The sequence below is a fragment of the Oncorhynchus mykiss genome, chromosome 5 (genome assembly GCF_057628025.1).
Source record: "Oncorhynchus mykiss isolate SJ-2025 chromosome 5, ASM5762802v1, whole genome shotgun sequence".
Lineage (NCBI taxonomy): Eukaryota > Metazoa > Chordata > Actinopteri > Salmoniformes > Salmonidae > Oncorhynchus > Oncorhynchus mykiss.
In genome coordinates this window covers 74,980,000-75,004,728 of record NC_143026.1, presented here as the reverse complement: position 1 = coordinate 75,004,728, position 24,729 = coordinate 74,980,000, and the positions used below count along the sequence as shown (strand labels likewise).

Below are 24,729 nucleotides of genomic sequence, written 5' to 3'. Positions count from 1 at the left end.
GAAGATATATAAAAAAGATATATAAATAAATAATAATAAGAAGAACCAATGTAAAGACCTGATCAACTTTAGATTTGCATATGTTTGTGGTTACTGTTCGTCATCCAAAGTTAGAGGACAGAGGGACTTCAAAGTGCGTGAGCATCCTTAACAAAATATGTAGCTTCTGGTAACAAACTTTGAACCAATCAGGACGCCTGCTAGTCGTGCAGCAAGAGAGGAAATTTAACCTGGACCGAATTACAGAGAACACCCCGCTGCAAACTCTCGTGTTTGCGAAAACAGACAATAGTCATTACTTTCCCCGCTGGCATAGTTTCTAATGATCACATTAGGGATTCGCTCAGAGCAATGACAATGTTGGGAATGTATGTGCCAGATAGATTTTCTTTGAAATCATCTAATGTCCAGGATGGAATCGGGCTTTACACGGCGAGACAAGTGAAAAAGGTTTGGTTTTTTTGGACAGCACAATTTTGTATGTTTTGGGCACGAAGAAACGTACCAACGTGCAAAACTCATTCGGTGAATGGGAGAAAGGCAGTTTTCTGTTCGTATTTTGGGTTCTTTTTGCGAGTCGCTCCCAAAATCTCAAGCCATAGCCTACTTTAATGCTGCTCTGAGGTGCAGTGCCACGTAGATACTGTAACTAGCTCACTCCATAACAATGTTCACTTAGAACTCAACTCTCGTGTGTTACACAGTAACACGTGTTGATACATATTGAACACTTTCTAATGTACGTTTCCTATGCTGTAATTTAACTTGCATACTCAAAATGTGTCTAGTATTATAGGCTATTACACAATATTGTAACCAAGTTTGACAATGTTACAAACAATGGTGGTTGAAAATGGTGCAAACAATGCTTTTTACTGAAAGTTATTAAACACTGCACATGGCCAGGCTACCAAACGTTATTCATTACAATCTCACATTGGTCAAAACTTTGAACATGAATGCTTCATTCACGAGGAGCACATCTTGACCACACCCCCTCTTGTTGGGTGTTTGAACTAGGCTACTACAACTTGTAGGTCCAAAGTGAAACGCATAGGATGGATTCATGGACAATACTATGTATTATAATACTATAGTCCTATATTGTTTTACAATGTTTACTACTACATTATTTTGGCATCTGTTCCATCGCACAATTTATATCTGATTGCCTTCACATAGCCCCTGACAAAATGGAAAATGCCTCTAGTAAAAAAGAAAGACAAGAAAATGAATATCTTGTATCCTCAAATTCTGACAACGTGTGTTTTCTACAAGGGGGAAAAGTTTGGCCCTTTTGCTGGAGAGAAGAAACTACCAAGTGAGCTGGATGAGAGCACAGACACCAGACTGATGTGGGAGGTGATACTAAAACAGACTACCTTCAGTCCTTTAACACTGCCGTCACAGCACAGACACCAGACTGATGTGGGAGGTGATACTAAAACAGACTACCTTCAGTCCTTTAACACTGCCGTCACAGCACAGACACCAGACTGATGTGGGGGGTGATACTAAAACAGACTACCTTCAGTCCTTTAACACTGCCGTCACAGCACAGACACCAGACTGATGTGGGAGGTGATACTAAAACAGACTACCTTCAGTCCTTTAACACTGCAGTCACAGCACAGACACCAGACTGATGTGGGAGGTGATACTAAAACAGACTACCTTCAGTCCTTTAACACTACAGTCACAGCACAGACACCAGACTGATGTGGGAGGTGATACTAAAACAGACTACCTTCAGTCCTTTAACACTACAGTCACAGCACAGACACCAGACTGATGTGGGAGGTGATACTAAAACAGACTACCTTCAGTCCTTTAACACTACAGTCACAGCACAGACACCAGACTGATGTTCGAGGTGATACTAAAACAGACTACCTTACTTTTACATAATACAATAAATAATATTTATGTTCGTTGTAGGCCTACTATTGAAATGAAAGGGTAAATAGATGAATTCTGTGGCAGTTCAGATACAGCACAGGTGATGCTTAATTTGATGCTAGTTTGATGCACATACACTTGTTCAAATCAAATCAAATTTTATTTTGATTTGATGTTGACTGTAGAGTCTTGTTTTTGTAATGAGTCTTGGTTTGGCAAACTCCACCCGCATCGTGTGCCTTTGTTATAATTATGTTTTATCCCCATCATGAGGTTTTGAATTTATCTGAGATAAGGGACAGGTTTAATTACATTTCAGATCAGTGAGATGATGTTTATTTTCTGTGTAGTTAAAAGTACAAGTCATTGATTATATGTCAGCCATAAAGAATTCAGGTGTGGTCTGAAATTATACACTGAACAAAAATATAAATGCAACATGTAAAGTGCTGGTTTCATGAGCTGAAATAAAAGATCCCAGAAATGTTCCATATGCACAAAAAGCTTATTTCTCTCAAAGATTGTGCACAATTTTTTTTACATCCTTGTTAGTGAGCATTTCTCCTTTGCTAAGAGAATCCATCCACCTGACAGGTTTGGCATATCAAGAAGCTGATTAAACAGCATGCTCATTACATAGGTGCACCCTGTGCAGAGTTCAATAAAAGGCCACTCTAAAATGTGCAGTTTTGTCACACTCCACAATGTGCCACAGTCTCAACTTTTGAGGGAGCGTGCAATTGGCATGCTGACTGCAGGAATGTCCACCAGAGCTGTTGCCAGAGAATGTAATGTTCAATTCTCTACCATAATCTACCTCCAACGTCATTTTAGAGAATTTGGCAGTATGTCCAACCGGCCTCACAACCGCAGACCATGTGTAACTAGGCCAGCCCAGGACCTCCACATCCGGCTTTGTCACCTGCCTGATAGTCTCAGATGACAGCTGATGAAACTGTGGTTTTGCACAACCGAATCTACAAACTCAGTTGTCTTCACCAGGGTCATGACCTGACTGCAGTTCGGCATCGTAACCAACTTCAGTGGGCAAATGCTCACCTTTGATGGCCACTGGCACTCTGGAGAAGTGTGCTCTTCACGGTTGAATCCCGGTTTCAACTGTACCGGGCAGATGGCGTCGTGTGGGCGAGTGTTTGCTGATGTCAATGTTGTGAACATCGTGTCCCATGGTGGTGGTGGGGTAATGGTATGGGCAGGCATAAGCTACGGAAAACATACACAATTGCATTTTATCCATGGCAATTTGAATGCACAGAGATACCGTGATGAGATCCTGAGGCCTATTGTCGTGCCATTAATCCATCGTCATCACCTCATGTTTCAGCATGATAATGCTGGGCCCCATGTCGTAAGGATGTCGTAAGGATCTGTACACAATTCCACAATGGCCTGCATACTCACCAGACATGTCAACCACCCATTGAGGATGTGTGGGATGCTCTGGATCCAAGTCTACGACAGCGTGTTCCAGTTCCCACCAATATCCAGCAACTTCGCACAGCCACTGAAGAGGAGTGGGACAACATTCCACAGGCCACTATCAACAGCCTGATCAACTCTATGTGAAGGAGATGTGTTGCACTGCATGAGGCAAATGGTGGTCACACCAGATACTGATTGTTTTTCTGATCCACGCCCCTGCCCTTTTTTAAACAACAGATGCATATCTGTATTCCCAGTCATGTGAAATCCATAGTGCCTAATTATTTTTTTTAAATTGACTGATTTCCTTATATGAACTGTAACTCAGTAACATCTTTGAAATTGTTGCATGTTGCATTTTATATTCTTTCTCAGTGTTATATAATCATCTAGTAATCTATAACTTTCATGTTATATTGGATAGAACCACATTGTTTTATATCACAGGGTTTTTCATGGCAACTGTGATTTAGTTTGTAAAACAGCATCTCCAGATGAACACAAAGCTAGATCAAGAAGCTCGGTCTGTATGGAAAGGAGACGTTAATTCCAGCCAACAGTATTTCATGTTCTTGATAGGCATGTCTGTTTTCTGTTTCAGGTCCGAGGTAATAAAGGCGATGTGCTCTATGTTTTGGATGCCAGTAACCCTCGCCATGCCAACTGGCTGCGTTTTGTCCATCAGGCGCCATCACAAGAGGAGAAGAACCTGGCAGCAATCCAGGTACAGCCCCACGCTGAAGATAGTAACACCTTCAGACGTATCTACAGGGAGAGACACAGATAGAGCTGGATATCAGCACATATCTCGGAGTGAGAAGGGGAGAGAGAGAGGGAGAAGGAGAGAGAGAAATAAAGAGAGAGATGGACATCAGAGAGAAAGACTAGAAGAGAAGAGAGGGAAAGTTAGTGAGAGTGAGTTGAGATGGATAGTGAGAGTGAAATGAAGGGGAATGTGGATTTTTTTGTTTTGTCTGCCTGTGCAGACAGCTTGTAAGATTGCACCATGTGTTACTGATCAAGCCTGCCATATCAAAAGAAGATGTGATGGTGGTTATGTCTGATGACTGTATGAGTTGAGGTGTCTTTCACAGCTGTAAGTAACTCTCTCTCAAAGTGTCTGAACTTATTATGAAAATCTTCTCTAGTGCTTTGTGCATCCCTTACATTGAAATGTAACAAAACATGTCAGTCTGTGATTAAGATCAGATTAATTATATCCATAAACCCACAAACACATACAACCCATACACAATCAGATCTATTGGCCAAAGTCGTGAACACACACACACACACACACACACACACACACACATGAGTCAGGGCTTGGCCTGGGATATCTCAGCTAGAGGAAAAAGAAAAAATGTGGAAGAAGGGAGAATTTAGAAGGGAAGTAGAACAGAACCTGTGATCTTCTGGCTGAGGTTCTGTCATTAATGCCACAGTGCTAAAGTGATCACTTGTTCAAAGGTCATTCATGTGTGTTAGAGATCTGTGTTACATCAAAAGTTTAATTTATTGTGTTTCTCTGTTAAATTAATATATATGTGTATTTATAAATGCCTTATCCAAAAGAAAATGACTCTTTGATTTGATTAGACCGTGACCTTTAGGATGTGGAAGTTAATGACGACATGTTTAGGAGTTGGAGTGTTTGACCTTCGACCTTAATCAAGCCTCAGCAGATGAATGTCTAGGTTTAATGAGTTCAACCTTCAGCTACTCTTTTTTTCTGTGTGTGTGTGTGTGTGTGTGTGTGTGTGTGTGGGGGGGGGGGGGGGTATGGGGATTGTGGTTCTGATCTCTCAGGATGGAGAGAATATCTTCTACCTGGCAGTGGACGACATTGATACAGACACAGAGCTGCTGATAGGCTACCTGGACAGTGATATGGAGGAAGAGTCAGAGGAGGAGGAAGAAGAAATCATCAAATATGAAGATGAAAACAGCAAAGATGCCAAACATCTTGTTGAAATGGGTAAATGCCTAACAAAGTTTTACCTAAACCTTCATAAACAGTGTTTTGTCAGTCCAACAGTTTATGCTTGAAGTATGTAATGCTTGCACACAGCTTATACTCACACACAGCTTACACTCACACACAGCTGATACTTGATATTCACACACAGCTGATACTCACACACAGCTGATACTCACACACAGCTGATACTCACACAAAGCTGATACTCACACAAAGTTGATACTCACACACAGCTGATACTTGATACTCACACACAGCTGATACTTGATACTCACACACAGCTGATACTCACACACAGCTAATACTCACACACAGCTGATACTCACACACAGCTGATACTCACACACAGCTGATACGGCTGCATGTGTGTGTAATTTGTAATAATGACTGTATGTGTGCAGAGCTGGTGATCAAGAAGGAGGACCACCCGTGCCTGCTGTGTGAGAGCAGCTTCCCTAGCGAGGAGATCCTAGCAGCCCACCTCCAGAGCCTCCACCAGAGACCCAGTACTGAGGAGAAGGAGTACAAGTGCAGGAACTGTGGCAAGAAGTTCCCCATCAAACAAGCCCTGCAGCGCCAGTGTGTAGCCTACATCATCTCTCTACTCTACTTACCTGACACTCTATTGAGTTACACAGAAGTATGCTACCAAGTGGATCATATAGTGGAACTGACAGAAACACACTCAGTACATTTTCATACAACTGAATCAGCCTCTTTATTAGTTTTCTGATGTAGGACACCTGGAAATGTAGTAGTATTGCTGTTCATATCTTTATAGCCTACTCCTATCTGACTCTGTATACCTCCTTCATTTTGCGCTCAGTGTTCTGCACTGTGCGGAGACCCTGGGTCCTTCAGGAGACTCTTCCAGAGCCCACCACCAGTGTTCCCTCTGCTACATCACCTTCAGCTCAGAGTCCAGGTAGGCTTACATAACTAGATACGAACATACACATTAGCATAATATGTATACAGGGGCTGCCATCTGTTCCTGTGTATTTGAGTGACTGTGTCTGTATTTTCTGTGTGTGTGTAGTTATGACCAGCACAAGGAGGCGTGCAGAGGAGACGCCAGGTTCATCTGTAAGGCTGAGAGTTGTGGGAAGAGGTTCAAGAGCAAAGACTCTCTGAAGAAACACAAAGGGAACGTCCACACAGGTTGGTCTCCGTCTCACAGACATGTATACAGACATATAGTCCACACTGGTGATGAAGTAAACTCAGCAAAAAAATAAACGTCCCTTTTTCAGGACCCTGTCTTTCAAAGATAATTTGAATGAACATGAACATTGAATTGAATGAATGAACATGCACCTGTGGAATGGTCCTTAAGACACTAACAGCTTACAGACGGTAGGCAATTAAGGTCACAGTTATGAAAACGTAGGACACTAAAGAGGCCCTTCTACTGACTCTGAAAAACACCAAAAGAAAGATGCCCAGTGTCCCTGCTCATCTGCGTGAACATGCCTTATGCATGTTGCAAGGAGGCATGAGGACTGCAGATGTGGCCAGGGCAATAAATTGCTATGTCCGTACTGTGAGACGCCTAAGACAGCGCTACAGGGAGACAGGATGGACAGCTGATCATCCTCGCAGTGGCAGACCACGTGTAACAACACTTGCACAGGATCAGTACATCCAAACATCACACCTGCGGGACAGGTACAGGATGGCAACAACAACTGCCCGAGTTACATCAGGAACGCACAATCCTTCCATCAGTGCTCAGACTGTCCGCAATAGGTTGAGAGAGGCTGGACTGAGGGCTTGTAGGCCTGTTGTAAGGCAGGTCCTCACCAGACATCACCGGCAACAACGTCACCTATGGGCACAAATCCATCGTTGCTGGACCAGACAGGACTGGCAAAAAGGTTTGTCTCACCGGGGTGATGGTCGGATTCGTGTTTATCGTCAAAGGAATGATCGTTACACCAAGGCCTGTACTCTGGAGTGGGATCGATTTGGAGGTGGAGGGTCCGTCGTGGTGTGTCACAGCATCATCGGACTGAGCATGTTGTCATTGCAGGCAATCTCTACACTGTGCGTTACAGGGAAGACATCCTCCTCCTTCATGTGGTACCCTTCCTGCAGGCTCATCCTGACATGACCCTCCAGCATGACAATGCCACCAGCCATACTGCTCGTTCGGTGCGTGATTGCCTGCAAGACAGGAATGTCAGGTTTCTGCCATGGCCAGCGAAGAGCCCGGATCTCAATCCCATTGAGCACGTCTGGGACCTGTTGGATTGGAGGGTGAGGACTAGGGCCATTCCCCCCAGAAATGTCAGGGAAATTGCAGGTGCCTTGGTGGAAGAGTGGGGTAACATCTCACAGCAAGAACTGGTCAATCTGGTGCAGTCCATGAAGAGGAGATGCACTGCAGTACTTAATGCAGCTGGTGGCCACACCAGATACTGATTGTTACTTTTGTTCAGGGACACATCTTTCCATTTATGTTAGTCACATGTCTGTGGAAATAGTTCAGTTTATGTCTCAGTTGTTGAATCTTTTTATGTTCATACAAATATTTACACGTTAAGTTCTCTGAAAATAAACGCAGTTGACAGTGAGAGGACGTTTATTTTTTGAGTTTTGAAACAAGTATCTGTTTTGATCTTTTAACAGTCTGGTCACTATAGGAGTGTGTAGGTGAGAGGGATGTGGTGTCAGCTCTATAAATGTGGCACACATGACTCGTAAATAAATGGGTCGTTCAATCAATTCTGTGCTTTTTGAGAAGTGTAACTTGGTCTAAAGAAAAATTTGATTTCACAAAATGTTAACATTCTGTTATAAAGTGCACATGGCTATCCTAATAAAAAATGTGTTTTCCCATTTCGAGGTTAAATTAAATGAATTACAAAAGTAAGTGCCTATTAAATGCCAAATAAGGTAACAGGGTTGATCGTAACAGGGTGAACCTTAAATCAACCATGAGTCCCGTTGTGACTGGGGGAATGGAAGCTTGTTGTGTGCAACAGGCAGTGGCAATTGAATGCAAGCTTCACCAAATATATCTAAACTATTTATATTTAAAACAGTTCTAGCCTGTCTATCTCTGTGTAACATGGTTGACGTGCTATGCTCGACCTGCTCAGTTTTACTCCACTAAACACCAGCAAATGGCCCAACAGAGTTGAACCAGCTCACCTGCTTTTACATGATGATTTGACTTTTAGATTCTCCATCTTTCTTGCATGTTTTCTTTTTTTAAATGAAAAGTTGTATCATATTTAGAGTTCAGAGTTCAGTTCGTGTAGCAGGGTTGACCTTAAAATGAGGGACAGATGTAAATGAATCACTCATCACATGAAATAAATAATCATCTTCAGAAATGAATTTGTCTAAGCAACAAAATAACTAGGGATTTACAATCATGGTGAAAACTTGGAGAAATGTTGGGGTTAAGTGTGTTAGACTCTTCCTAGAAGTCACAAAGGGTGCATGGAGGGACATAGAAATTCAAAATGATGTGGAAACAACGTTGATCTAACCAATATGTGGGCAATAGATGCAGACAGCCTTCATTAGTGACCCTGTCATGTTTATGTTACATCTTGGTTGCCCCCGACAGTCAGAAGAGAACATACATCTGGTAGTTAAACTTTGACCTCGTGATTATCTGATAGAATGTGTGTATTTGCTTCCGATGGAATTGGCGTTGCCATGAGGTGAGTGATTATGCTGTTCATTAACATGTGGAATGCCCTAACCATTGTTGCTATTGCTAGCCACGACATCATCACAATGTAGATTGAGGCATGAAGAGCAGGATTGGTAACTCTGCTTGTCCAATCATTGTGTTTCAGGAAGTTCCAGGCGGAAGCTCATGTGCACCATCTGCAACAGGAAATGTTCCTCCTTACTGAACCTCCAGGAACATCGCAAGGTCAGGCTCCTACCAGAGATCTGGAAGGACTGGATAGGTGTAAGGTGTATGTTGTAATGGCTCCCAGTCCACTTAGCCCTCCGGTGTCCTGGGTCAGGTGTGTGTGGTTGGTTTCACACTGGCCATGTCTGTTCCTTTAAGCTCTATTTCCTCCATATCCCTCCATCTCTTTTTGTTCCATTTCTTTGTTCCTGTCCACTAATCCCACGCTCTGTCTCCTGTCTCACTCTTCTTCTCTCTCAGAAGGTTGGCTTTATGTTCAAGATGTTACATTTTCAGACCGTGTGACAGTAGAGAAAGTTTGGTTTTAATTTCACAAGCTCATCCCCACAGACTCTCATGAAACCTAAGAGGCATGGTGAGTAGACTATAAGGCTTTAACCGTGGCGGCAGGATTCTACCTCTCAGAGATGGACCCGGAAAAATGACAGAACCACAGAACCATTATGTTACATTACTTTTAGAGATTAATGGAGGTAAGGTATTTCCATCACAAACTATTTCACAGTGAAGCATCTTTATATGCTTGAAGTGAATTATCTTGGAGAGTGTTTTTGCAGTGAGTTATTTGATTGACTTGCAATTGGTTTGGCTTCCCATCCAAAATTAGGATTTTATATTTATGACCCGTGAACCCAGCTGGTGTTTGGGTGGGGTTTCATGTTCCCTGTCAACATTGATCCAATAGATTAATCAGAAGACATTAATCCACTCGAATGAACTGAACAGGGTCATAAGAGATTCATGATGAACACACTTCATCAGCAAAGGTTGTGTTACTGTTAATCACTTAGACATGTTTAAATGATCTGTTCCAGAACTATCAGTCAATCAATCAGGTTTTTCTTATCTCCAAACTGCCAACCAATGTATTTGAAAAGGGAGAGTACATTGCCCTATTCTGACCTTTTCATGCTGCCAGTGCCAGTCCTATCCATTCTATACGTGGCACATGTGAACTTGAGAAAGGTTTAATAAGCTTTCCTGTATTACTGATGCTCTAATCATCAGTCTTTGTCTGTGAGAGAGGCTCTTTCCTCATTGACAGTAGACACAGAAAATGTGTATTGATACAGGGAGATTTGAATTCAATCAATGATTCATTCTTCTCTTGTATGAAGTAGTTTATTTGGTCATATTTACACAGCTCATATGTTACAGACTTCATTGGAACAGTCGTGTGCGGAGGTTAAAAAGACATGAAGCAAAGAAAGAGAAACATTGTTGGGCCAAAGTTCTATAGAACAGAAGACATGTCACAGCTGAGCTAGAGACAGACACTTCAGAACCCAGGATTATGATTCGCACTAGAGCACTCCAACTTAGCATGATGATACGTTTGCACAAAAGCTACTTAAACCAGTCATTATTAGAATTATCCTGGACTGCTCAATCTTTGAAGCTCTGAGCGGAGGAGCATTTCAGTCTCAGCATATTGTAGCATTAGGCAGAACAGCTATCAAATGTGCTATTATTCAAACCATGCTGAGAGCAGGAGAAGGATTCAAACTTTTCAGCTGTTTAATTATATTTCTGTGTGCTGACGTAATTGAGCAAGGAGTGAAAGAGTGTGTGTATGTGTGTCTGTGAATACTCCTCTGCCTGCAAGTGGAAAAGGTTACACATCAAGGTCATACATTGTCATTTACAGAACACAGCGTGCAGTGAAATCCATTATCTCTGTCTCTTACATAACCCTCCTGTATCTGGTCTGTTGGCTAATTTATGTATCTCCAGGTACATGAGATATTCGACTGTGCTGCCTGCGACAAGAAATTCATCTCGACCAATCAGCTTAAGCGCCACATGATCACTCACTCAGGTAAGAGAGCACACACACACACACACACACACACACACACACACACACACACACACAGCTACACTCAGACATCGTATACTCTCTCTCTCTCTCTCTGTTCCTGGTTAGAGAAACGTCCGTATACCTGTGAGGTCTGCAGTCGTTGGTTCAAGCGTCTGGACCAGGTGACGGCCCATAAGATCATCCACAGTGAGGAAAAGCCCTACAAGTGTAAGCTGTGTGGGAAGGAGTTTGCCCACAGGAACGTCTACAAGAACCACAAGAAGGTGAACAGGGAGGGTCAGAAAGCTGTAGTCTCTTTTCAGAATGACAGAATGCTTCAACTATATAAAAGGTGGATGTGACAGATTTAAATGGGTGGTTTTTAATATGCAAGTTTTACTGATGGAGATAATGCTGAAACTTAACAAGCACATACATACACAAACTAACATACAAGCATACTCTCCCTGCTTCAGAGCTAACATTGTTAGACGTCTCTTCAGTGTTCATTGGGTTTCTGTGGCGTCTGTGGCCTGCCTCCCCCTGAAGACTTCCATATTTACTTAAGGGAATAGGGTGTCACTCAGACAGACATGTGGGGTACACATAAACAAATGTACTTTGAACCTTAGCCCCTCAAGCTACTTGTCTTCATCAAGTCAACATACCAAATCAACCATGGGGCCTAACCCTAACTCTAACCCAAACCCCAATGCTCACACATCTGATTCCACATCAACACAGAGACAGGAGACAGCGCTCAGATTGAACCAAGAGAAGAGATGGAGATTTAGAGGGAGTGAGAGAATAGATGAGATGTACAGTGCATTCGGAAAGTATTCAGAGCCCTTGACTTTTTCGTTATGTTACAGCTTTATTCTAAAACAGATTCAATTATTTGTCCCCTCATCAATCTACACACAATACCCCATAATGACAAAGTGAAAACAGGTTTTTAGACATTTGTGCAAAATTATTTACAATAAAAAACAGAAATACCTATTTAAGTATTCAGACCCTTTGCTATGAGACTCGAAATTCAGCTCAGGTGCATTCGGTTTCCATTGATCATCCTTGAGAGGTTTCTACAACTTGATTGGAGTCCACCTGTGGTAAATTCAATTGATTGGACATGATTTGGAAAGGCACACACCTGTCTATATAAGGTCCCACAAAACCAAGCCAATAGGTCAAAGGAATTGTCCGTAGAGCCAGATTGTGTCGAGGCACAGATCTGGGGAAGGGTACCAGAAAATGTCTGCTGCAAGAACCCGATGGTCACTCTGACAGAACTCTGGAGTTCCTCTGTGGAGATGGGAGAACCTTCCAGAAGGACACCACTCTCTGCAGCACTCCACCAATCAGGCCTTTATGGTAGAGTGGCTAGACGGAAGCCATTCCTCAGTAAAAGGCACATGACAGCCAGCTTGGAGTTTGCCAAAAGGCACCTAAAGGACACTCAGACCATGAGAAACAAGATTCTTTGGTTTGATGAAACCAATATTGAACTCATTGGCCTGAATGCCAAGCGTTAAGTCTGGAGGAAACCTGGCACCATCCCTATGGTGAAGCATGGTGGTGACAGCATCATGCTGTGTGGATGTTTTTCAGTAGCAGGGACTGGGAGACTAGAGGGAAAGGGAACGGAGCAAACTACAGAGAGATCCTTGATGTAAACCTGCTCCAAAGTGCTCAGGACCTCAGACTGGGGGCGAAGATTCACCTTCCAACAGGACAACAAACCTAAGCACATAGCCAAGACAACACAGGAGTGGCTTCGGGACAAGTTTCTGAATGTCCTTGAGTGGCCCAGCCAGAGCCCGGACTTGAACCCGATCTAACATCTCTGAAGAGACCTGAAAATAACTCTCCCCATCCAACCTGACAGAGCTTGAGAGGATCTGCAGATAAGAATGGGAGAAACTCCCCAAATACAGGTGTACCAAGCTTGTAGCGTCATACCCAAGAAGACTCGATGGCTGTAATCGCTGCCAAAGGTGCTTCAACAACTGAGTAAAGGGTCTGAATACCTATGTAAATTAGATATTTCTGTTTTTTATTTGTGTTACATTTGCAAAAAAAATCTAAAAACCTGTTTTTTGCTTTGTCATTATGTGGTGTTGTGTGTAGATTGATGAGGGAAAAAAACAATTTAATCAATTTTAGAATAATGCTATAATGTACCAACATTTGGAAAAAGTCAAGGGGTCTGAATACTTTCCAAATGCACTGTATTTAGGGGGTGTCAGGGCCACACATTAGCTCTGATAGCTGTTCTCACGAACTGACCGCATCATTAAATACTTATTTACTCAATATTAGTCAATTAAATAGAAAGGAAGGTGTAGGTTTTGATGGTCAGCTAACTGGTATGTTTATACCAAGATATGTAGAGAGGGGAAATCAGAGGTAGTTTTCAGTGATGCTGTGTACCTTAACCGTAAATGCTGTCCTGTTCTTTCGCCAGACTCACTCAGAGGAGAGGCCGTTCCAGTGTGAGGAGTGCAAGGCCCTGTTCCGCACCCCCTTCTCTTTACAGCGCCACCTGCTCATCCACAACAGTAAGTATGAGTTTGTTTGTGTATCTCTCAGAATGTGAGACTGTAGCCACTAGTACCTACGTTCAGGGCCCCTACAACACATAGATGCTATAGCCCTTAGTTCAGACCTTGTTTTAGCATGAGATACTGAGGGCTTCCAGAACCTCCTGGTCCTCTGTGTCGTGGTCCTCTTAGTCCTGAGTGTTAAAGCCAGCCAGACAGCCAGACAGACAGACACAATGGTCCTTCTAGTCCTGAGTGTCATAGCCAGACAGACAGACAGACACAGTGGTCCCCCTAGTCCTGAGTGTCATAGTCAAACAGACAGACAGACATAGGGGTCCTCCTTAGTCCTGAGTGTCATAGCCAGACAGATAGACAGACAGACACAGTGGTCCTCCTAGTCCTGAGTGTCATAGCCAGTCAGACAGACAGACACAGTGGTCCTCCTAGTCCTGAGTGTCATAGCCAGACAGACACAGTGGTCATTGAGGACTGAGGAGCCCTACAGACAGTTGGTCTTGGCAGGATGGAGTCCTGCATGGTCTCCCAGTCTAGACCGATGACACAGAGATTGTGAAGCTCAAGGCATTTCCTGCTTGTGTCTCTGGAGACAGATCACTATTCACACAAATCACTAGGATACTGGGCCATGAGGCTGAGACTGGTATTATGTATCAGGTGTGTGTGTGTGGTGTGTGTGTGTGTGTGTGTGTGTGTGTGTGTGTGTGTGTGTGTGTGTGTGTGTGTGTGTGTGTGTGTGTGTGTGTGTGTGTGTGTGTGTGTGTGTGTGTGTGTGTGTGTGTGTGTGTGTGTGTGTGTGTGTGTGTGTGTGTGTGTGTGTGTGTGTGTGTGTGCGTGTGTGAGAGAGAGAGAAGAGCGCAAAGAGAATAAGAGAAACAGCATGTGGGAAGAAAGTATGGTAAAGTCTGGGGAGCCAGGCCCAGCCAATCAGAATGAGTTTTTCCCCACAAAAGGCCTTTATTACAGACAGAAATACACCTCAATTTCATCAGCTGTCCGGGTGGCTGGTCTCAGACAATCCCGCAGGTGAAGAAGCCAAATATGGAGGTCCTGGGCTGGCGTGGTTATGAGGCCGATAGGCATACTGCCAAATTATCTAAGACAACGTTAGAGCCGGTTTATGGTAGAGAAATGAACATTACATTATCCCCGGTGGACAGTCCTGCAGTCAGCATGCCATGCCAATTGCACGCTATTGCGTTGTGTGACAAAATTGCACATTTTAGAGTGGCCTTTTATTGTCCCCAGCACAATGTGCGCACCTGTGTAATGATCATGCTGTTTTATTAGCATATTGATATGCCACACCTGTCAGGTGGATGGGATTATCTTGGAAAAGGAGAACTCTCATTTGAGAGAAATAAGCTTTTTGTGCATAAAGAACATTTCTGGGATATTTTACTTCAGCTCATAGGATAGGATCAACAGTTTACATGTTGTTTATATACAGAGAGAAAGAGACTAAATCTCTGTGTGTTTATGTGATGTCTCTGTTCACTTGTGTGTTCCGCTGTGAGAAAATGAAGAACAGCTATCATATCATTTTAACTTGAAATAAATATTACACCTTTACGTGGGGTCAAATGTCACTCAGTGGTAAGCCCTCGGTGTGTGTTATGATCCTCGGTGTGTGTGTGTGTGTGTGTTTGAGTATCCGTGTGTGTTTCTGAAGGCTTTATTGAATGAACAATAGCCCTTCATCTCTTCTCATAATCAATCATGTTTCTGAATGACTTAAAACCTCAGCATTAATGAAGCCTGTCCCTGACATGAATATTCATGGTGGAAGGTTTTTATGGGACCACTAGAGCGTTAACGGACACAGGCGTCTACTTGTGTCCCACTTTATTGTGCTGACCATCATGTTCCTTCTTTGTAATGGGAGAATTAACACACGTTTGGAGCCAGTACTCACTCTGCCAAGCAAACACACACTATCCAACCCACTGATCCCCCTGTAAAGCACTTCTCAACAATAGTCTCTGTTGTATGGAGTCACTGAGTTAAGGCGTGAGGAATAACACCAGGCTGCAGTTTATATGGCTCTGGTTGGGAACAGCTGAGAGTTCTGCTTTTGTTTAATGTCAGAGTGATGTCTGGTGTTTTTAATGTTTTTAAATGAATGAATAATTTAAGTGCTGGCTGCTTTTTAAAATGTAATTGCTGTTAAATAAGAGATCCATTCAAAGAGCAGGCAGCTGTGTATGTTCAGTGTCCGCCTCTTTCTGTCCTCTCCTGCAATCTGTGTTACTAGGGAAGGATTCAAAATGAGTGGCATTTTAGAAAAAGGTAAACAAATAAGTACTGTCCCGAACATTTGAAAATAACATTATAGGGAGCAGCAACGTAACACACAATGTTCTTTAGCCCATACAATTATCCCGTAGAAATAGTTTTCAGTCCTACTGTGAGGGAAAGTTCTGCGTTTAGAAGCATAATAATAGATCCTTCTCTTCCTCCCTAGAAAATAAGAGGATGCAGAAAAGAGACTATTGGAAAGTGTCTTTCTTTACTGTCATCTTTTGTCACTTCTCCAGGTGAGAGGACATTTAAGTGTGACCAATGTGATGCCACCTTCAAGAGAAAAGACACGCTCAACGTGCACATCCAGGTGGTACACGACGGACACAAGAAGTACAAGTGTGACCTGTGTGAGAAGGCCTTCGTCACCCCCTCTGTTCTCAAGAGCCACAAGAAGGTGAGTTCAGCAATCACTGCCAGTCTGACACACTGTAGAGCCCAGTCTAGACATTGTCAATCTTTAGTTAAAGGAAAGTATAGGAAATAGAGATTGCTGTTCTCTTGTTATCTCTCTTAGGAACTAGGCTACAGTATATAGTCATCCTCCACCATTGGTCCCCATGCAGCCCAGGATTCATCCGGTCTCTGTTTGTAAATGACATATGGCATTTAGTCCATTAGCTCCACAGGGTTTCAAAGCACAGGACAGATCCCAGAGCAGATTACCAGCCTCAATATAACATTTAGTCCATTAGCTCCACAGGATTTCAAAGCACAGGACAGATCCCAGAGCAGATTACCAGCCTCAATATAACATTGTCCGCTTGGGTTATTGATCAGATTGAGACCAAACTGTTTCTTGCCACAGAAAGACTAAAACATAACATGGCCTTAGTACAGTAGGACTGAAGACAGACAGGCACATGAGTTGTCTCTCTCCGGCCGGCCGATGTTCAGAAACTGTGGACTTCTGAGAGAGAGCTCTGCTCGGCAGTGATTAAAGGCAGGTGGCTGAGCCCAAGAGACCTGGCTGGGACTGAACACCAGGTGTCCCAAATGGCACCCTTTGTCCTATATAGATCATATAGATATAGGTATAGGAAATAGGGTGCCGTTTCAGACGGGAAAGACACTGAGTACATGGCGCACTGTGTGTTGTACAACACTGTAGAGAGCACAGTGTTTATCCTCCATTTTCTATTCCGCTCATGACAGGAGAGTAAGGATCGTCTTGGTCCTGTCATCTGAGTTTCTTTTCCTCCAGGTGCAGTCTGAATGTCCTCTCTGAACATCAACAGTAATGATGTGTTTCTCTGGCAGCCCTAGTTTAGTCTTCCTCTCAGAACATCCTGCAATTGACGTCAACATTATTCTTAAAGTCAGAGTTGTGTATAGGGGAGACTGGGGACAATTGTCAAATGTTTTGTATTTTAGGCCAGTCATTTTTTTGATATAAGAAACTTACATATGTCTCCTAATCATTCATACCATTTATAGGTCTATAACATGAAGCAGTCAGATAACATTATTGATTTCAATCTGAAATGTCCAGACGTTACATTTGCCCCTTGCCAAGGGCTGGGGCCAAATGTCACACCTAAAAAATAATGTACCGGCCGTTGTTGGCGGGAGAAGGTGAGGACCAATGCGCAGCGTCAGTGTCCATATTGATAATTTATTATCATGAGAACACTAAACAAAATAACAAAGGAGAATGAACGAAATGAAACAGTCCTGTCTGGTGTAGACACAAAACAGAAAACAATCACCCACAACTCAATGGTGAAAAACAGGCTACCTAAGTATGGTTCTCAATCAGGGACAACGATTGACAGCTGCCTCTGATTGACAACCATACCAGGCCAAACACAGAAATAGAAAATCATAGGAAAACTAACATAGACAACCCACCCAACTCACGCCCTGACCCTACTAAAACAAAGACATAACAAAAGAACTAAGGTCAGAACATGACAAATAAACCCAAAAAATCACTTCACTTCAAAAACATTAATGTTTATGAATTATCATAGACACATGTAATGATTTTGCAAGAAATATGATTATTTATATGTACGTAACCAGTGTTTACAGTAACACCCCTGCTTGTGCATGGCCATTGGCTTCCTGTCACAACATTTGAATAGTTTGATGGTGCTCAGTGATATCTGTTTACAACTTATTTGGCACTCTACAGGACCCCAAGGCTAAAGTTAGTTTTTGTACAATGAATGTGTAATTCATACAATCCTAAAGTAAAAAAAAAGAAGCTTAATTTGGCTGCTTGGCTCAGGTTCATTTTAACACTGCGTTACAATTGCCCCCAACCCAGCAGCCATGACAACGCCTCATGTGCCTAGCAAGAGACAACAATAGTGACACATGTCAATCATGCCAATGTTTAGTCAACATACAGTATAGTGATAAAAATGGTGCTAGTTTGAATTCTTGAACATGAATGCTCAGGACAGTAAAAGAAAAATACAGCTGGTCAAAAACATAGTGAGAGCCGGGAGAGAACCTGAATGGAGATGTAATGATAGACTTTCATCACTCTAGTGTTTCTGTGGAGAAATTCAAGGTTTAACAATTGCCCCCGTTCTCCCCTACATGGAGCGTGTGTTTTCTCTCTCTCTGCCATGCAGTGTGTGCCGTCAACACTGTGAACCATCAGATCCTCCTCTCCACCCTCAGGGCTGGGCGTCTCGGGCTCTGCACTTTCTCGGATTGCATCCTACCAGGCAGGCTGCTCCTACCAGGTGACATGGAGAGGATCTGTGTCTGCACCACATAGTCTCCTCCTCACTACTGGTGTCCCCCAGGTCTCTTGGTCCTTTCCTCTTCTCTCTCTACACCAAGTCCCTCGGCTCTGTCATATCCTCACATGGTCTCTTTTCTCATTGCTATGCGGATGACACTCAACTACTTTTCTCTTTCCCCCTTCGGACACCCAAGTGACGACACGCATCCCTGCGTACCTGGCCAATATCTCAGCTTGGATGTCGGCCCACCACCTCAAGCTCAACCTCGACAAGACTGAGCTGCTCTTCCTCCTGGGGAAGGACCTGCCTGCTCAAAGACCTCTCTATCACAGTTGACAACTCCACAGTGTCGCACTTCCAGAGTGCAAAGATCCTTGGTGTGACCCTGGACAACACCCTGTCGTTCTCTGCAAACATCAAAGCAGTGACTCACTCCTGCAGGTACAACATCCGTAGAGTACAACCTTTCCTCACACAGGAAGTGGCGCAGGTCCTAATCCAGGCACTTGTCATCTCCCTTCTGGCTGGGCTCCCCGATGGTGCCATCAAAAACCACTGCAATTTATCTAGAACGCTGTAACCTTCCCAAGTTCTCACATGTCACCCTGCTCCTCCCATGTCACCCTGCTCCTCCCATGTCACCCCGCTCCTCCCATGTCACCCGCTCCTCCCATGTCACCCTGCTCCTCCCATGTCACCCCGCTCCTCCCATGTCACCCCGCTCCTCCCATGTCACCCCGCTCCTCCCATGTCACCCCGCTCCTCCCATGTCACCCTGCTTCTCCCATGTCACCCTGCTTCTCCCATGTCACCCCGCTCCTTCCTCACACTACACTTCCAGTAGAAGCTCACATCCACTACAAGACCATGGTACTTACCTACGGAGCAGCAAGGGGAACTGCACCTCCCTACCATCAGGCTCTGCTCAAACCCTACACCCCAACTCGAGCACTCCGTTCTGCCACCTCTGGGCCTTTTTGGCACCATGGGAAGGTAGCAGAGTTCCTGCCCATCTTCTGAAAGCACCCGAAACCCTACCTCTTCAAAGAGTATCTTAAATAATCCCCCTCCTCACCTCAACCCCCCCCCCCTTTTATTATCTCTGACTTTGCTGATAGCTACTTCATTGAAAAAAAAATGCACTTATTATGACTGTGATATGTGGTTGTCCCACCTAGCTATCGAAATATGAATGTACTAATTCTGGATAAGAGCGTCTGCTAAATGACTCAATTGTAAAATGGTAGAATGTACAGTACCGCTATATTGTTTTTGTTTTGTGTGTGAAGAAATGACAGCGGTTTTAGCCAAGTTATTCATGTCACATCCATATTACAAGGATGGTTTAATGATTACGTCTAACCCCAATACCTTGAAAAGTTTTGTTTTGGAACATAATGTTCCATAGGGAAAACTATATGAAGCTTTTTATGAAGTAAGAAGACCAGTGATATTTCTCCTTGTCCTTCAAACAACAAACCAAACAATTGTACATTGAGGCATCTGGAAGACATCTGTCTGTGTGAGAGAGAGGGAGAATGAAGGAAAGGGCTTATGTAACATAACGCCGGTGGCGTGGGATGCAGGGGGTGATGGGGGATGCAGGGGGTGGCGTGGGATGCAGGGGGTGATGGGGGATGGAGAGAAGAGGAGGATAGAAAGGGGGTACTCCTGTCTATATTGTTGTACTGCTGTTTAAACTGTCACTCAGCATTTGAGCTTCTTATACTTGTGTTTATTCTGTTGAATTGACATCAGGCCAGCAGCAGAATTCTCAACATACCTACCTTTCAGCAGAGAGTAAGAAAGAGAGGGAGTGAAGGAGAATGAAGGAGGAAAGAAAGAGGGTGAGAACATTTAGGCTTGCTGGGTGCAGCACACTCCTCTCTTTGTACACATTCTCCTTTATGCATACATACAGTGGGGCAAAAAAGTATTTAGTCAGCCACCAATTGTGCAAGTTCTCCCACTTAAAAAGATGAGAGAGGCCTGTAATTTTCATCATAGGTACACTTTAACTATGACAGACAAAATCAGAAAAAAAATCCAGAAAATCACATTGTAGGATTTTTAATTAATTTATTTGCAAATTATGGTGGAAAATAAGTATTTGGTCAATAACAAAAGTTTATCTCAATACTTTGTTATATACCGTTTGTTGGCAATGACAGAGGTCAAACGTTTTCTGTAAGTCTTCACAAGGTTTTCACACACTGTTGCTGGTATTTTGGCCCATTCCTCCATGCAGATCTCCTCTAGAGCAGTGATGTTTTGGGGCTGTTGCTGGGCAACACGGACTTTCAACTCCCTCCAAAGATTTTCTATGGGGTTGAGATCTGGAGACTGGCTAGGCCACTCCAGGACCTTGAAATGCTTCTTACAAAGCCACTCCTTCGTTGCCCGGGCGGTGTGTTTGGGATCATTGTCATGCTGAAAGAACCAGCCACGTTTCATCTTCAATGCCCTTGCTGATGGAAGGAGGTTTTCACTCAAAATCTCACGATACATGGCCCCATTCATTCTTTCCTTTACACGGATCAGTCGTCCTGGTCCCTTTGCAGAAAAACAGCCCCAAAAGCATGATGTTTCCACCCCCATGCTTCACAGTAGGTATGGTGTTCTTTGGATGCAACTCAGCATTCTTTGTCCTCCAAACACGACGAGTTGAGTTTTTAGCAAAAAGTTATATTTTGGTTTCATCTGACCATATGACATTCTCCCAGTCTTCTTCTGGATCATCCAAATGCTATCTAGCAAACTTCAGACGGGCCTGGACATGTACTGGCTTAAGCAGGGGGACACGTCTGGCACTGCAGGATTTGAGTCCCTGGTGGCGTAGTGTGTTACTGATGGTAGGCTTTGTTACTTTGGTCCCAGCTCTCTGCAGGTCATTCACTAGGTCCCTCCGTGTGGTTCTGGAATTTTTGCTCACCGTTCTTGTGATCATTTTGACCCCACGGGGTGAGATCTTGCGTGGAGCCCCAGATCGAGGGAGATTATCAGTGGTCTTGTATGTCTTCCATTTCCTAATAATTGCTCCCACAGTTGATTTCTTCAAACCAAGCTGCTTATCTATTGCATATTCAGTCTTCCCAGCCTGGTGCAGGTCTACAATTTTGTTTCTGGTGTCCTTTGACAGCTCTTTGGTCTTGGCCATAGTGGAGTTTGGAGTGTGACTGTTTGAGGTTGTGGACATGTGTCTTTTATACTGATAACAAGTTCAAACAGGTGCCATTAATACAGGTAACGAGTGGAGGACAGAGGAGCCTCTTAAATAATAAGTTACAGTTCTGTGAGAGCCAGAAATCTTGCTTGTTTGTAGGTGACCAAATACTTCCACCATAATTTGCAAATAAATTCATTAAAAATCCTACAATGTGATTTTCTGGATTTGTTTTCTAATTGTGTCTGTCATAGTGGAAGTGTACCTATGATGTACCTACCTCTCATCTTTTTAAGTTGGAGAACTTGCACAATTGGTGGCTGACTAAATACTTTTTTGCCCCACTGTATAGTGCCCCCCAGTCTGGAGTTCAGAGAATAGACTGACCTGAGTGTGTTTGAGGAGCAAGGGGAGAAAGTGGGAGGAGAGGAATGCAAGCAGAGCAGATCTATCTGGTCTCCACCCTACGCCTCACCCTCCTGGCTCTTTGTCTCTAATGAGATGCCTGCATCGTGCCTGTAGAGTTCAGAGCCTGTATAGTTCTCAATGGAGAGCCTGTATTATTATTTGACCCTGCTGGTCATCTATGAACATTTGAACATCTTGGCCATGTTATAATCTCCACCCGGCACAGCCAGAAGAGGACTGGCCACCCCTCATAGCCTGGTTCCTCTCTAGGTTTCTTAGGTTATGGCCTTTCTAGGGAGTTCTTCCTAGCCACTGTGCTTCTACACCTGCATTGCTTGCTGTTTGGGGGTTTAGGCTGGGTTTCAGTACAGCACTTTGTGACATCAGCTGATGTAAGAAGGGCTTTATAAATACATTTGATTGATTGATTAATTTATTGATTGTAGAGTTCAGAGCCTCTACAGTTCTCATTGGAGAGCCTGTATAGTTCTCATTAGAGCGCCTGTAGAGTTCAGAGCCTGTATAGTTCTTATTGGAGAGCCTGTAGAGTTCAGAGCCTGTATAGTTCTCATTGGAGAGCTGTAGAGTTCAGAGTGTATAGAGTTCCCATTGGAGAGCTGTAGAGCTCAGAGCCTGTATAGTTCTCATTGGAGAGCCTCTATAGTTCTCATTGGAGAGCCTGTAGAGTTCAGAGCCTGGATAGTTCTCATTGGAGAGCTGTAGAGTTCAGAGCCTGTATAGTTCTCATTGGAAAGCCTGTATAGTTCTCATTGGAGAGCCTCTATAGTTCTCATTGGAGAGCCTGTAGAGTTCAGAGCCTGTATAGTTCTCATTGGAGAGCTGTAGAGTTCAGAGCCTGTATAGTTCTCATTGCAGAGCCTGTATAGTTCTCATTGGAGAGCTGTAGAGTTCAGAGCCTGTATAGTTCTCATTGGAGAGCCTGTAGAGTTCCCATTGGAGAGCCTGTTGAATTCAGAACCTATAGAGTTCCCATTGGAGAGCTGTAGAGTTCAGAGCCTATAGAGTTCCCATTGGAAAGCCTATAGAACTCAGAGCCTATTGAGTTCCCATTGGAGAGCTGTAGAGTTCAGAGCCTATAGAGTTCCCATTGGAGAGCCTGTAGAGTTCAGAGCCTGTATAGTTCCCATTGGAGAGCTGTAGAGTTCCCATTGGAGAGCCTGTTGAATTCAGAACCTATAGAGTTCCCATTGGAGAGCTGTAGAGTTCCCATTGGAGAGCTGTAGAGTTCCCATTGGAGAGCTGTAGAGTTCCCATTGGAGAGCTGTAGAGTTCCCATTGGAGAGCCTGTTGAATTCAGAACCTATAGAGTTCCCATTGGAGAGCCTGTAGAGTTCAGAGCCTATAGAGTTCCCATTGGAGAGCTGTAGAGTTCAGAGCCTATAGAGTTCCCATTGGAGAGCTGTAGAGTTCAGAGCCTATTGAGTTCCCATTGGAGAGCTGTAGAGTTCAGAGCCTATATAGTTCCCATTGGAGAGCTGTAGAGTTCCCATGGACACCAGTGTCTAGTAACAGTGTCTAGTTGCAGTGTGGTCTGGTCTTTCAGTGGGGTAGATGCTCCCAGTGCTGAACAGGGTCTCTGGTTAAATGACTGACATCAAATATTTGTCAGAAGATCACCCTTGAATTCACCCTGCATGAGGTCGACTTTGAGTATTTTTTGTTGTTGTTGACAATATACAGTATGTTAAACAACCTTGATCATTTATCCAACACTTTATTAAAAATACTTTGTAAATGGTATATAACCATGGGGCATTTAACTGGACTTTAAGAGCTTCTCTCTTTAGTATCCAAGTGTATTAGCAGTGCTCATAGTATCCAAGTGACGGGTATGCTCTATCAGTGATCACTGTGTGCTCTGTAATGAGGCAAAGTTGTACCACTGCATGTTCCAATTGTCTTTCCTAAATACAAACAAGATGTTTTCTGATCTTTTCCAGACGCACACAGGGGAAAAGGAGAAGATCTGCCCATATTGTGGACAGAAGTTTGCCAGCAATGGAACTTTGAGGGTTCACATCCGCAGCCATACAGGTCAGTCGGCCTCCCATAACCGGTCATTTGGACAAATTCAACTATATTGTCCTAATTGTTTGGTTAAATTCATCAACTGTCATTGAACATCACAAACTGTAAAACGGTGTGAGATCGACCAATCCAATCTACCAGATCCACCCTATCAGCCCGCTAGCCTGCTTCCCAGAGCTCAGAATGGTAACAGTGTCCCAGAGTGGATGTTCATTAAACTGCCTTGAACTGGAGCGCTACACATTCCTGTGTGTTTCCTTACCAACAGACTAGTGCAGAGACCTGGCACAGTCACACACTCCTTCCATCTACCCCTCCCTCCCTTTTTTTATTTCTCTACTTCTACTTGTCTTTTTGGCTCTTGCCTCTCTCCCACTTAGACTCTCCCCTGTCTTTCCCCACTGATCTTTCCTGTTCTCTCCCCTGTCTTCCCCCACTGATCTTTCCTGTTCTCTCCCCTGTCTTCCCCCACTGATCTTTCCTGTTCTCCCCCCTGTCTTTCCCCACTGATCTTTCCTGT

The 24,729-nt window shown here is 43.6% G+C and overlaps 1 protein-coding gene across 7 annotated transcripts in view; it reads left to right on the top strand.

The window, feature by feature from the left end:
- Nucleotides 1–207: 207 nt before the first annotated feature.
- LOC110524526 (PR domain zinc finger protein 5) overlaps nucleotides 208–24,729 on the top strand; it is a 48,185-nt gene continuing 23,663 nt past the window's right edge. For 2 of the 7 annotated variants that reach the window (XM_036978340.2, XM_090235916.1), the window contains exons 1-13: nucleotides 213–450; nucleotides 1,279–1,362; nucleotides 3,944–4,066; nucleotides 5,152–5,320; nucleotides 5,725–5,902; nucleotides 6,150–6,248; nucleotides 6,363–6,484; nucleotides 9,139–9,218; nucleotides 10,956–11,040; nucleotides 11,149–11,306; nucleotides 13,490–13,583; nucleotides 16,124–16,284; nucleotides 24,122–24,215. In XM_036978340.2, the coding sequence (XP_036834235.2) occupies nucleotides 352–450; nucleotides 1,279–1,362; nucleotides 3,944–4,066; nucleotides 5,152–5,320; nucleotides 5,725–5,902; nucleotides 6,150–6,248; nucleotides 6,363–6,484; nucleotides 9,139–9,218; nucleotides 10,956–11,040; nucleotides 11,149–11,306; nucleotides 13,490–13,583; nucleotides 16,124–16,284; nucleotides 24,122–24,215 (1,546 nt within the window). In that variant the 5' untranslated portion in view covers nucleotides 213–351. Of the gene's footprint in view, nucleotides 451–1,278; nucleotides 1,363–1,779; nucleotides 1,801–3,943; nucleotides 4,067–5,151; nucleotides 5,321–5,724; nucleotides 5,903–6,149; nucleotides 6,249–6,362; nucleotides 6,485–9,138; nucleotides 9,219–10,955; nucleotides 11,307–13,489; nucleotides 13,584–16,123; nucleotides 16,285–18,472; nucleotides 18,650–18,782; nucleotides 19,031–24,121; nucleotides 24,216–24,729 lie in introns of those variants that run through there. The other 5 variants (XR_016496307.1, XR_016496308.1, XM_090235917.1 and 2 more) reach the window with 5 other exon arrangements.